Raw genomic sequence first — 13,734 nt, 5'->3', positions numbered from 1 at the left:
CCACCACCACGCCCAGCTAATTTTTTTGTAATTTTAGTAGAGACAGGGTTTCACCGTGTTAGCCAGGATGGTCTCGATCTGTTGACCTCGTGATCCACCTGCCTCGGCCTCCCAAATTGCTGGAATTACAGGCCTGAGCCACCACGCCCAGCCTTTTCAATTTCATAAGAGGAAGTACCGGTCATAAGCACATGGTGGGATTTCACATGGTAGGCTGGCAGTGGCTCACACCTGTTACTATAATCTCAACACTTTGGAAGGCTGAGGCGGGTGGATCACTTGAGCCCAGGAGTTCAAGACCAGCCTGGGCAATGTAGCAAGACCCCGACTCTACAGAAAAATACAAAAATCTGCCTGGTGTGGTGGCACACGCCTGTAGTCCTCCCAGCTACTTGGGAGAATCACTTGAGCCTGGGAGGCAGAGGCTGCAGTGACCCAGGATCGTGCCACTGTACTCCAGCCTGGGCAACAGAGTGAGACTGTGTCTCAATAAATAAATAAATAAATAAATAAATGAGACTGTGTCTCAATAAATAAATAAATAAATAAATAAATAAAATAAAATAAAATAAAATAAAATAAAGAATTCTGTTGGGAAGTTGTCTTACGTGTCTTGAGTTTTGCTTCCCCCACATACATGTTTAGACCTCAGTCCTCTAGTACCCTCGGTGCCTGCAATTCTGCACCAAGCCCTTGTGTCATTGAACCCATTTTCAAATGGGTTCACAAGGACTAATCAAATCATTCCAGATTGCCCACCCGGGCTGAGATCTAGGCTGGGTACTCGGGCACTGAGGTCTTCAGGAAGGAAGAGACAATAGTGAGGCCAACACAAGGAATGTTATGAGGTGTGCTGGTCAGAACGTGAGTCCGAGAAGGACTGGCTAATTCTGCCTGGGTGGGGATGGTGGGTACCAGTTTATTAAAGGCCCCTGGATTGATTCTTGGAAGGTAAATGGTTATCTATTACCTGCTTGATGTTCTAAGACATTTTTTCCATATTCCTGCCACTCTATTTTCACCCAGGCTGTATGAGGTGACATGTTCTAAACAGGGTCCATGTGCCAGAATGAGACTTGAGGTTGAATCTGAGCTTTGTATCCTACTCGCCAAAGGTCCCCGCATGGGCATGTTACTTAGCATCTCTAAATCTCAGGGGTTTTTCTCTTACACTAACTTTCTGTGGTAGATAGAGTGAAATCGATATGCTGTACACAAAGTGGCACAGAGTAGGTGTCTGAAAATATCTCCTCTTAAAGTACAGGAAGTACACAGACTGAGCAGTGTCTACCATTGGTTGTCCGAGGCACTGACCCTACAGAGAGGCCCTGACGCCTTGCTTTTTCCTGCACAAAGCTCTCCAAGTGACTGGACGGCCGCAAAGAAGAACCAGTGTGGCCAAAACCATACAGCATTTAAATGAAGAAATCTACTTCAATTTTTGAAGTAACACTCTAGTTTATAGTTAATGTGTAACCGTTTTTCTGAACAAAGACGCAATCCTAAAACTGTCAAACCTATATGAGTTAATATTTTAATGTGGGTTTCTATTGAAGTATGACATACATATTGAAACGTGTAAAATGTAAATGTACTACTCTATGAATTTCATGGAGTGCCCACACCTCAATCAAGAAACAGACTATTCGGGCCCGGCGCGGTGGCTCACGCCTGTAATCCCAGCGCTTTGGGAGGCCAAGGTGGGTGGATCACGAGGTCAGGAGATCCAGACCATCCTGGCTAACACGGTGAAACTCCGTCTCTACTAAAACTACAAAAAAATTAGCCGGGCATGGTGGCAGGCGCCTGTAGTCCCAGCTACTTGGGAGGCTGAGGCCGGAGAATGGCGTGAACCCAGGAGGCGGAGCTTGCAGTGAGCTGAGATCGCGCCACTGCACTCCAGCCTGGGTGACAGAGCGAGACTCCATCTCGAGAAAAAAAAAAAAAAAAAAGAAACAAGACTATTCGGCCCACCTTACTTCTGTCTGCATGGTTGGTTTTGCCTGATTTCGAACTTGATGTAAATGAAACCGTACAGCATGTATCTGTTTGTGTCTTGCTTCTTTCAGCCAACATTCCATGAGATTCATCTCTTGATGAAATGTTCGATTGTACAGCCTGGTGTGGTGGCCCATGCCTGTAATCCCAGTGCTATGGGAGGCAGAGGTGAGAGAATCACTTGAGCCCAGGAGTTCAAAAGCATCCTGGGCAACATAGCGAGACCCCATCTCTACAAAAAATAAAAAATAAAAAAATTTGCCACCTGTGGTGGCACATGCCTGTAAGCACCTGTAGCCCCAGCTACTCCAGAGGCTGAGGTAGGAGTGTTTCAGCCCAGGAGTTGGAGGTTAGAGTGAGCATTAATCATGCCTCTGCATTGCAACCTAAATGAGAGAGCAAGACTCTGTCTCAAAAAATAAAAATAAAGGCAGGGCTCGGTGGCTCATGCCTGTAATCCCAGCACTTCGGGAGGCCGAGGCGGCAGGATCACTTGAGGTCAGGAATTCAAGACCAGCCCGACCAAGATAGTGAAACCCCATCTCTACTAAAATTACAAAAATTAGCTGGGTGTGGTGGCAGGCGCCTGTAATCCCAGCTACTTGGGAGGCTGAGGCCGGAGAATCGCTTGAATCCGGGAGGCGGAGGTTGCAGTGAGTAGAGATTGCGCTACTGTACTTCAGCCTGGGCGACAGAACAAGACTCCGCCTCAATCAATCAATCAATCAATCAAATGTTCAGCTGTTTCAGGGTGGCTAGGTTTCTAATGAAATTGATGATGTCTTCTCCATGTCTCCTGGTGGGTACATACACTTTCTCTTTGCTGCTGAGGATATGCCCATAGTGGCATGACTAAGTCATAGAGTATATTTCAGCTTTAACAAATGTGGCCCCTTTTGAGAGGGCTTTTTAGCAGTTTACACTGCCACTGTCATTATTTGAGGGTATATGTATTTATTTTGCCCAAAAATACACCGAAATTTAGTATGACTCCAATTTCTATCTCTGTGTTTGTCTTTTCAAAATAGCTCTGTTATTGAATGCTGTCAAGCAAAGTCACTGGCTACCCCTAGATTATAAAACTGTGAAACATGGTGACTCCATTTTCGCAGCAGATTTCAGTCTTGGATGATGTTAAAAATAAAACGGAATAGCAATTTCTTCCAGGTTAAAGAATAGCATCGGCCTTCCTCTGTCCTTTTCACATTTAAGAAACTTGAGATGTTGCTCTCGGCCCACTTATCATTAGATTTAACAGCTTCTGTAATTTGTGGTTGGCCCCTGCTTCTCACTGTCTGTCTGGGTTACAACACAGACGATTTCTGAGAAAAACAGAAATGGTATGTACCGGTGAAAAGAGAAGTTTCTTTGTTTTCTTTTGAGTGCAAATGCTACTTTCGTTTCTTGTTGCTGTTATGGGATCTAAGGAAGCTTTAATTTATTCCCTTTGATACAAGTGATTAAATTGCCCCTTGGGTAGTTTAAATTGTAATTGCTGAGTAAATACGTATGTTTGTCAGAGTTTGAAGGTCAGACATCGCTCAGGAGGTCAGGCCTTTGTTTGGCCACAGAGCGGGTATTGTGAGCTGCTGAAATACCACCTTTGCCGCCCACCTCCCTTCCCGATGACCTCGGGCCGACTTCTGTCCACTGTAGATCAAAGGCAGGTAAGGATTCAGTTTCATTGAGCAGTTGCTAACAGCAAGGCTTTGGGGATTTGGCATCAAGTTGGACTCAGGATACTATAGTAGTAATGTCATAGGATAGCCCCGCTCAGCCTGATTTTATACTGAACAGGGAGTTATCATACAGCTGAACTTGAAACGGCAGTCTCTCTTGCAGGTTTCAGAAAAAAGTTAAGGTCATAGAATTTCTCAGTTTTAGTGTCCCTGCTTAACATCTCTTAAGCCTTTCGGCATTTGTGGCCATGAGATTCTAATGTAGATGCTAGGAGAGCCGGCATAAACATTTATAGCACTTGGCTATTTTTTGCTTAATTTATCCAGATTTCATGATGTTCCACAAAAGTGTGCCTGGCACTCTACTGTGTGAATGAGTTTGAGAGTTGTGGGTCTATAGGGGGTGGCAGTCATTGCAAGACAATTGTAATGATGGCAGCAGCGACTGTATCTTTCTTTTTTTTCTTTTGAGACAGTCTCACTGTCGCTCAGGTTAGAGTCCAGTGGCGTGATATCAGTTCACTGCAACCTCTGCCTCCCAGGTTCAAGTGATTCTTGTGACTCAGACTCCTGAGTAGCTGGGACTACAAGGGCATACCACCACACCCCGCTAATGCTTGTATTTTTGGTAGAGACGGGGTTTTGCCATGCTGGTCAGGCTGGTCTTGGACTCCTGACCTCAGGTGATCTGCCGGCCTCGGCCTCCCAAATTGCTGGGATTACAGGCATGAGCCACCGTGCCCGGCCTAGCTACTGTATCTTGGGGGCTCTTTGTGCCAGGTGCTGTGTCGATTCCTGAATGTCAGGTTTGCTTCCTGCCGCATCACAGCACCCAGGCTGGGATTGGTTGCTGAATGTCAGGTTTGCTTCCCGCCGCATCACAGCACCCAGGCTGGGATTCCAGATGTGGTTGTTCTTTCCCTCACAGCTGGGCACTCTGCTCACTGTTGCCAACCTTGAAAGGCTGACAGTTTCTCTCCTTTGTCTTTTCTTTCTTTCTTTATCATTATTATTATTATTATTATTATTTATATTTTTGAGAAAGAGTTTTGCTCTTTTGCCCAGGCTGGAGTGCAATGGCATGGTCTCGGCTTGCTACAACCTCTGCCTCCCGGGTTCAAGTGGTTCTCCTGCCTCAGGCTCCCGAGTAGCTGAGGTTACAGGCATGCACCACCACGCCCAGTTAATTTTGTATTTTTAGTAAGGATGGGGTTTCTCCATGTTGGTCAGGCTGGTCTCAAACTCCAGACCTCAGGTGATCCACCTGCCTCAGCTTCTCAAAGTGTTGAGATTACAGGCGTGAGCGACCGCGCCCGGCTTCCTTTGTCTTTTTTAACTTGAGGGTCAGCAAGTATTCTCAGGAGTTGACATGGTGGTGTTAGGGTGATGTCCAAAGGGATATTACAGCATCCAAGCATCCAACTGACTCACCCTTGTGTGTGGGGATTCATCCTCCAGGGACAACCTTATAACACTGATTTTTCTCTTTTTTCTTTTCTTTTCTTTGTTTTTTTTGTTTTGTTTTGTTTTGTTTTGTTTTTTTGAGATGGAGCTTCACTCTTGTTGCCTAGGCTGGAGTGCAATGGCGCAATCTTGGCTCACTGCAACTTCCACCTCCCAGGTTCATCCATCCATCATCTATCCATCCATCATCCATCATCCATCATCCATCCATCTGTCCATTCATCTATCCATTATTCACCCATCCTTTTATCATCCATCCATTCACCTGTCTATCCATCCATTCACCTGTTCGTCCATCCATCCATCCATTCATCCTTCCATCATCCATCCATTCACCTGTTCATCCTTCCATCCATCCATCATCCATTCATCCATCCATCCTTCCATCATCCATCCATTCACCTGTTCATCCTTCCATCCATCCATCATCCATCCACCCATCCATTCATCCATCCATCCATCCATCATCCATCCATCCATCCATCATCCATCCATCCATCACCCATCCATCCTTCCATCATCCATCCTTCCATCATCCATCCTTTCACCCATCCATCCATTCACCTGTTCGTCCATCCATCCATCATTCATCCATCCACCATCACCAATCTACCTATTAATCCATCCCTCCATTCATCTATCTGTCCATTTGTTTATCCATACATTTGTCTATCCACCCATCTATCCATCCATATGTACATACATCATCTACCCTCCACCCATCCATACATTATCTACCCACCCATACATACATACATACACACATCATTCCACCCATCCATCCACCCATCCATCCACCCATCCATCCATCCATTCATCTGTCCATCCATCCGTCTGTCAATCCATCCATCCATCCATTCATCTGTCCATCCATCCGTCTGTCAATCCATCCATCCATCCATCCATCCATCCATCCATCCATCCATCCAAGCATCCATCTATCCACACACCCATCCATCCATCCATGTGTCTATATATCTGCTCATACATTCATCCATCCCTCCACTCATTCCTAAGCCACTGCTGAGCACCTGTTGTATGCCTTTTCCCTCCCTCCAACTGGTTCCTTCATATCCTCCCCCAGTAGCCAGCATCTTCTCCCTGAGGGCAGAGGCGTGGCCCCTCACAGTGCCCAGCTGGTATACAGCACATGCTCAAATAATGTGGCCACTCAGTTAACACACAGAAGAACTTGCTCCAAGCGACACGTGGCACATCTCCTTACAAAATGCATCTATCATAGCGGCTGTTTTCAGAGGCTTTCCCAAACACAGTGTGATCTGGAACAAATTGTGAAGCCCACGAGCCTAGTGAAGCTTTCATTATTGAGCACCTGCTGTATACCTCCTTGAGCTGAGGAGAGGGATCAAGAGCTCATGGCCAAGAGGGGACCAGACCCACCCACAAACACTGTTGATGTGCGGCCCTGAGGTGTGGCAGGGATGTGGCAACGCAGAAGGGAGCCAGGGGATGGGCTCCCAGCAATCTGGGGGCCATGGAGACTGGTTTGAGTACAGGGGGAGTGGGCTAGGGCTAGCCCTGGTGGTAGGATTCACAGGTGTCAGGCTCCTGGGCTGCAGCTGCTCAGTCACCTCCTGGCACTCAGGTGCATCAGTTCATTGTCCTCATGCCAGTGGTGGGGGCAGCCCTAATGCACAGGGTCTGAAACATGCTCAGGTGTACCTGCAGTGTGTGAGAGGAAGGAGGCTGGAGAAGGTGGGCGTGGCCACCTCGCCAGGTGTGGGTCTTGAGGGAACTTCTGCCTCCTTTCAGGTGGCACAGAATGTGGCCCTGTACACAGGCGACCCCAACCTGGGGCTGGAGCTGTTTGAGGCAGCTGGAGACATCTTCTTCAACGGGGCCTGGGAGCGGGAGAAAGCCGTGTCCTTCTACCGGGTGAGCTGGCCTGTGGGCTGATGTGGGTGGGCCTCGGGGGGCACCTGGAGGGCTGAGGCACAGGTGTGGCAGGGCAGAGGCCTCCCACCTGGAGGCAGGGCCACCCATGCACATGCTTAGTTTCCCAGTGGTCTCACCGGGAATGATACTGACCGTGCCCCTGCCCGGGACAAACGCTTGGGGCCTGGACATGGCAATGGCTCTACCCTTGCCTAGTGGTCTCACCGGGAATGATATTGACTGTGCCCCCTGCCCGGGACAAACGCTCGGGTCCTGGACATGACAATGGCTCTACCCTTGTACCTGATGATCTCAAGCAACCATGAGTGGGAAGTCCTGTCCTTATCTTCCAGATGAGGAAACTGAGGCTCAGAGAGGCACAGGGACATGTGAAAGGACACACAGCATGTCAGTGTGAGGCCCAGGGCCAGGGTCCAGGTCTGCATGCACCCCAAAGCGGGGACGGCTTCTCCCTTTGAGCTCACGGTGTGGCTCAGCCCTGGGCACGGATAAATGTGTTTTTAGAGCAGAGAGGAGTGCTGGCTCCCCGCAGTCAGACCCCTGGTGCCCAGGTAGGAGAGGCTGGTCTGAGGCTGCCGGGTGTAGCTGGATGGGCCTCAGGTGACTCTTCAGCCCCCAACTTGGGTGTCTGAACCGTGCGTTATCCCAGAGCACAGAGCTGTGTCGAGGTCCAGGGGTAGCTGGGGCGTGGGAAGCTCCAAGCACATGTTCGAGCTCTGAGGAGGGTACTGGGCAAGGTGGGTGCTGCGGGAAGCCTGATCCCACCTGCCTGTGTGGTAGGACCGGGCCCTGCCCCTGGCAGTGACTACTGGCAACTGCAAGGCGGAGCTGCAGCTGTGCAACAAGCTGGTGGCACTGCTGTCCACGCTGGAGGAGCCCCAGGAGGGCTTGGAGTTTGCCCACATGGCCCTAGCACTCAGCATCACTCTGGGTAAGTCCCCTGAGCCCCTGCCCTGCCAGGACCCACACTTTGCCAGAGCCCAGCCTCCAGGTCTGCAGGGCAGGAGCTGAAACAGCTGCGGGATTTTCCTGGTCTCCTGTCCAGGCAGGCAGATCTGCCCAGCTGGCTTCCCCGTCCGGCCGTGGGGCACAGCCCGAGGTCTCTCACACAGTGCAGAGCTCCCTGCCTGGCTGAGCTCTGCTTCCTCTGCCTCTTCCCGCTGCTGACCACAAGGGCCGCCCAGTGTGCCCTCTGTCTTCGAGACATGCCAGGCATCTCGTTGGTCCCTGTATGTGCCAGACTGAGTGGCACATTCCCTTTCTCTTGTGCCCTTCCCACCCTCATCAACCACGCAGCTCTCTGGCTGATGAAATCCCAGTTCCCCTTCCAGCAGCCTGCCCCTTAAGGCTGGGCATCCCCTGGTGCTGTGCCAGGGTCGTCTGTCCTCCTCCAGAGACAGGGAGCCCTGGGCAGGCCGCATGCCCCAGTGCCTTGTGGCCCGGGGTCCAGTACGCAGTAGGTGTGCAGCTGTGTGGCAATGCATCGAATGCAAGCTCCACGGCACTCGCCCTGGAAAGGGGAGGACATCGGAGACAGCCTGGGTGGGTTTGCGCATCTGTGGGGGGACCTGGAGCTCAGGCAAGCAGTGACTCCCCAAGGTAGGGGGCTCTGATCATGACACACCCAGGAGGAGTTGGATGTCATGTCTGTGGGTTGCCTGGAGCCGGGATGCCCGGGAGCACCTGGACTGCATGGCTTTTGGGCTATCCTGGTTAAAACCGGTGAGCAAAGGCAGGTGGCTACGTGTAGGCACAGAGCTGGGCCATCCAATTCCGACTTTGCCAAAGCCTCACAGTAGACGGGGGCAGGTCTTATTAGTTCTGCTTTGCAGATGGGAAAGTGAGTCTGGGAACCTGGAAGGGACTGGCCAGCACTGCCCAGGTGACCGCAGGTGTCCGGAGGCAAGCCAGGTGTTGCCCGGGGTCTGCCTACCTGCTCCTGAGGGGCCTGTGCCCTGCCTGCCCCAGGGAGCCACATCTTCACACCTGCCCCTTTGGCCTGCACCCCAGGGGACCGGCTGAACGAGCGCGTGGCCTACCACTGGCTGGCCGCCCTCCACCACCGGCTGGGCCACGGCGAGCTGGCGGAGCACTTCTACCTCAAGGCCCTGTCGCTCTGCAACTCGCCGCTGGAGTTCGACAAGGAGACCCTCTACTACGTGAAGGTGTACCTGGTGCTCGGTGACATCATCTTCTACGACCTGAAGGTGGGTGGGGAGGGGCAGGACTCGGGGTGTTCCCGGCCCCCTTGGAGTGGGATCTCCACCTAGACCCCAGAGGCCTGGGTTCCAGCCTTCCTTAGGAATGGCCCAGTGGCCTCCCTGGAGCTCTGCACCCAGCTGGAGGAGCTGGCAAGGTTAGCAGATACAACCCAGCTCCCAAGCTGGCCAGGCCCCACCCTCAAGAACTCAGTCTCAGCCAGGGAGGCTGACACATGAGCGGGCAATGGTGGCCTCTGGGTAAAGAAGGGGGATTATAGTCAGGGGGGCCCTCCTGGAGGAGGTGACACCAAAGCTGAGTCTTGACAGTCAAGTGTCAAGTTGCATTTAACAAAGAAAACAGGGTGGGGAGAAGGACATTTGTGAGAACGGCATCATCCTCACATTGAATCCACGTTGCCAGATCCAACCCAAATCCCGGCGCCTCCTCTAGGAAGCCTGCCCAGGGTGCCAGCCCGCACTGAGCAACTCCTTCCTGGAGTCCCGAGACACCTTGAATCTTCACATCACCCAGGAAGGGTGGGGTGGGGCCGGTGTCTTACCATCTGCTTCACAGACGGAAACCCCAGCTCAGGGCAGGTGCAGTGGGGCCGGGCCACAGCCGGCCAGGCTGAGGCCTTGCTGGGTTGTGTCTGTCTGGAGGGGAGGTGCTGGGACCTGTGCTTCCTCTGTCCCCAGCCCTGCAGGGGTGGAGAGCTGGGACTGGCAGACTCGGACCTGGGGTGTCTCCACCCCTCTGCCCAGCAGGCACCCGCCCCTCCTAGCATCGCACCAGCACCTTGGCATCGCACCAGCACCCTCTTATAGGCTGAGGGGCCAGGGTGCTCCAGTCCACGGACCGAGATCTTGGGGGCCTTAGAACAACATGAGGAGCTGGGGCAGCCCTAAGACCCCGCCCCGTATCCGCCACCGCAGGCCTGGTGCTGCCCGGGAGGCCCCCGCCCAGTGCTGGTGACACCTGGTGGTCAGAAGCGGTCCCTGTGGCCTCCCAAGTCCCAGCCAGACAGGGAGGTGCCAGGTGTCAGGCCCAGAGGGACACTGCTCACCGCTTAGGGGCTCACCTGTGACCCAGGGGACGGGCCTCCCATAAGCGGCCTTTATCTCTCTTGGTCAAGCCTGCCGCCCACTCCGCCTGCCCAGGAGGAAGGAAAGAGCCAAGTAGTACCTGAGAGGCCAAAGTCCACCGTTGGGGTCGAGGGGCAGAGGCCTCCTTCACCGCCTTCCCATGCACAGCCCTCTGGGCCTCATCGTGACTATGCTGTCAGCGCAGGCCAGCTTCCCACAGGGAGGCCCCCTCGGAATTCCCCAAGGGCGGCTGTCTTTCGAAGGCCACGCCCTCCTCCTTGTATAGGAGGCTCTGGACCCAGGGCCCAGAGGAGTAGGAGAGAAAGTTGGGCTGGATGGGGCCTGGAAGGCTGGCGGAGAGGCAGGGGCAAATGGGCATCTTTGCTGATTGCCTCTAAAATGGGGTCCCCTTTAGTCTACATGTGAGAGTGAGCCCTGGAATAGGGTGGATTAGGTGTCTCCTGGCTCAACCTGCCACTCACTAGCTGCTGCACACACTACAGGCACATGGAAATGCACACGCAAATGCGCACAGGCACACGCACGCTCAGGCACACACACACAGGCACACACACACACAGGTGTGCACACACAGGCACACACAGACGCACACGCGCACAGGCACACGCACGCTCAGGCACACACACACAGAGGCACAGGCACACCCACACAGGCACAGTCACACGCACACACAGTCACACACACAGGCACAGGCACAGGCACACAGGCATAGGCAAACAAACACCCAGAGGCACACACACAGGCACGCACACAGACCCACACGCACACAGGCACACACACACAGGCACACACACAAGCACACACACACACACACAGGCACAGGCACACAAACACACACAGGCACGCACGCACAGGCAGAGGCACACACACAGGCACACGTACAGACCCACGTGCATACAGGCACACACACAGGCACACGCACACACAGGCACACACACACAGGCACAGGCACACAAACACACACAGGGACACGCACACACAGGCACACACACAGGCACACACACACAGGCACAGGCACACAAACACACACAGGGACACGCACACACAGGCACACACACACAGGCACAGGCACACAAACACACACAGGGACACGCACACACAGGCACACACACACAGGCACAGGCACACAAACACACACAGGGACACGCACACACAGGCACACACACACAGGCACAGGCACACAAACACACACAGGGACAGGCACAGGCACACACACACGGGCATACACACAGGTGCACACACACAGGGACTCGCACACACAGGCACACACAGGCACACACACAGGCACACACACAGGGACACGTGCACACGGGCACACACACAGGGACACGCACACACAGGCACCACACACACGCACACGCAGAGACATATGCTTTGGCTGGCTCCTTCCTGTTTCGTTGGGATGCCCCCACCCCTTCAGGAAGCCCTTGCCTCCCACCCCCGGCTGAGTCTGGGGCCTCCTGGGCCCCCCATAGGCTCCTGGGCTTCCCTCTGCCACAGCCCGGGCCACCCTGTGTGGTCAGTGTTCACTCCCAGGTCCCTCAGACTGGGAGCAAGGACGTTAGGCTCAGCCATGCACCCAGCGCAGAGTCCAGTGTTCGGCTGGGCCGGGGGCATTGGATGAGCAGTGGCGGTGACTCGGGGCTTTCTCACGCCCCTGCTCCGTGTGTGGGGCGGGGCAGTGAGGGAATGGACTGCTGCATCTTGGACTTTGTCCTTGGCCCTGGGAGCCATCTTGAGATAGTAAAGGGGGACAGGCCAGGCATGGGTCTTAGGTCCCTTGGGTGACCCCCATGTGGAGGAGGTGCCTGGGGAGAAGCCGGGCGGGGGATGGGAGGGCCAAGGAGGAGGTCTGGGAGGCGGCATCCCAACCCAGGGATGGTGAGTTTGAGCCAAAGACGCATTGAAAATGGAGTGGATGTCTGGGGAGTCACACTCCGTCAATATTTCAGGGAACATTGCCAGAGAGGACACCTGTGAGATGGTTTTGTACCTGGCCTGGCCCGTGGAGGGCCTGGAAATGGTCAGCATGGACAGGGGCCAGAGGACAGCCTGGGTCACTCAACGCTGTGCCCCTGCTGTGGCTTGGAGCCACGGGTCCTGCATGGAACTCTCAGAGCAGGCAGGATCTGCCCTGACCTCAGCCCATGGGGAAAGCAGCCACTGCCTGCAGAGAGGGTGGCACTGGGGCAGGAGGCTTGGGGTGAGTGGGGCGTAGGGACAGGAAGGCTTCCAGGGGTGTCAGGGTCATCCCCACCTCCTGCAGCCGAGACCACAGCAGTGTCACAGGCTTCGGGGCTCATGGGGTGAGCCAGCATTGGCTGGACATGTGGAACGACCCGGAGACAGGAACGGCCTCTGGGAAGACAGGCTCCGAGTCCCCCTTTTGCTGAGCATGGCCTGTCCCCTTCAGGACCCGTTCGATGCAGCCGGGTACTACCAGCTGGCACTGGCAGCCGCCGTGGACCTGGGAAACAAGAAAGCACAGCTGAAGATCTACACGCGGCTGGCCACCATCTACCACAACTTCCTCCTGGACCGCGAGAAGTCACTCTTCTACCAGAAGGCCAGGACCTTCGCCACAGAGCTCAACGTCCGCAGGGTCAACCTGCCTCCTCTGCCACTCTGCGGGTGGGCCCCCTGGTTGGCCCCCAGCCACCCTCGCTGAGGACAGCATCCGAGGGAGTGGGTTTTGTGCAAGGAGGATGGTCTCCTGCCTCTCCTGGTGTCTCCCGTGGCTCATTTTCTGGGAAATGGAGGCATGAAAGCAGCGTTCAAATAGCAATAAATTTTTTTTTTTTTTGCAATAACATACCGAAGTCCCCAGCGCATCCTTCCCTGGTGTGCTTCTGGGGTGTGTCTAGGGGCCAGCTCTTTCCCTGGTGGCAGCCCTCTGATCTTGCGGATGAGAAGGACCCTGAGTCCAACAGACCTGGGCCAGGTCACCATGAGCCTCGGTTTCCTTGGCTGCCAGAGGGGAGATGGTGGTGGAACTCCCTGGGTAGTTCCCTGCTCAGAGCTTTTGCTGTAGCTCTCGTGCCACCCTTGCCTTTAATCTTCAGGCCACTGTGCCCGGATGTGGGGGCTGCTAGTGCCCTTGTTTGCCATTGAAGAAGTAGAGGCACAGAGAGGTTAGGTGTCTGGCCCACCGTCACACAGCAGGTAGGGGCGGAGACGCAGAGCCCAGTACACTGACCGCCACACCACCCTGCCAGCCTGCTGCCAGGAAGGTGTCCCCATTAGGACACCAAGGTCAGCTCCTGGACCTCTCTTGTGGTGTCAGGAGAGCCACAGGCCAGTGAGGGTGGCCCCGAGGATCCCTCACTCAGTGTCCTCTGCTCTCAGACTTGGCTGGGCCGAGCCTGGCCAGT

General features: G+C 54.1%; 1 protein-coding gene across 1 annotated transcript; it reads left to right on the top strand.

The window, feature by feature from the left end:
• Positions 1-3,428: 3,428 nt before the first annotated feature.
• LOC105465854 (SH3 domain and tetratricopeptide repeat-containing protein 1-like) lies at positions 3,429-13,165 on the top strand. Its single transcript, XM_011714497.3, has 5 exons — positions 3,429-3,665; positions 6,915-7,037; positions 7,839-7,989; positions 9,069-9,265; positions 12,777-13,165. Exons 1-5 carry the CDS (start codon positions 3,624-3,626, stop codon positions 13,029-13,031), a joined length of 768 nt encoding a protein of 255 aa, XP_011712799.2. The 5' UTR covers positions 3,429-3,623; the 3' UTR covers positions 13,032-13,165.
• Positions 13,166-13,734: the final 569 nt, after the last annotated feature.

The sequence above is a fragment of the Macaca nemestrina genome, chromosome 3 (assembly GCF_043159975.1).
Source record: "Macaca nemestrina isolate mMacNem1 chromosome 3, mMacNem.hap1, whole genome shotgun sequence".
Taxonomy (NCBI): domain Eukaryota; kingdom Metazoa; phylum Chordata; class Mammalia; order Primates; family Cercopithecidae; genus Macaca; species Macaca nemestrina.
The sequence above is the reverse complement of the archived record's forward strand: the minus strand, read 5'-3'. Positions and strand labels throughout refer to the sequence as shown.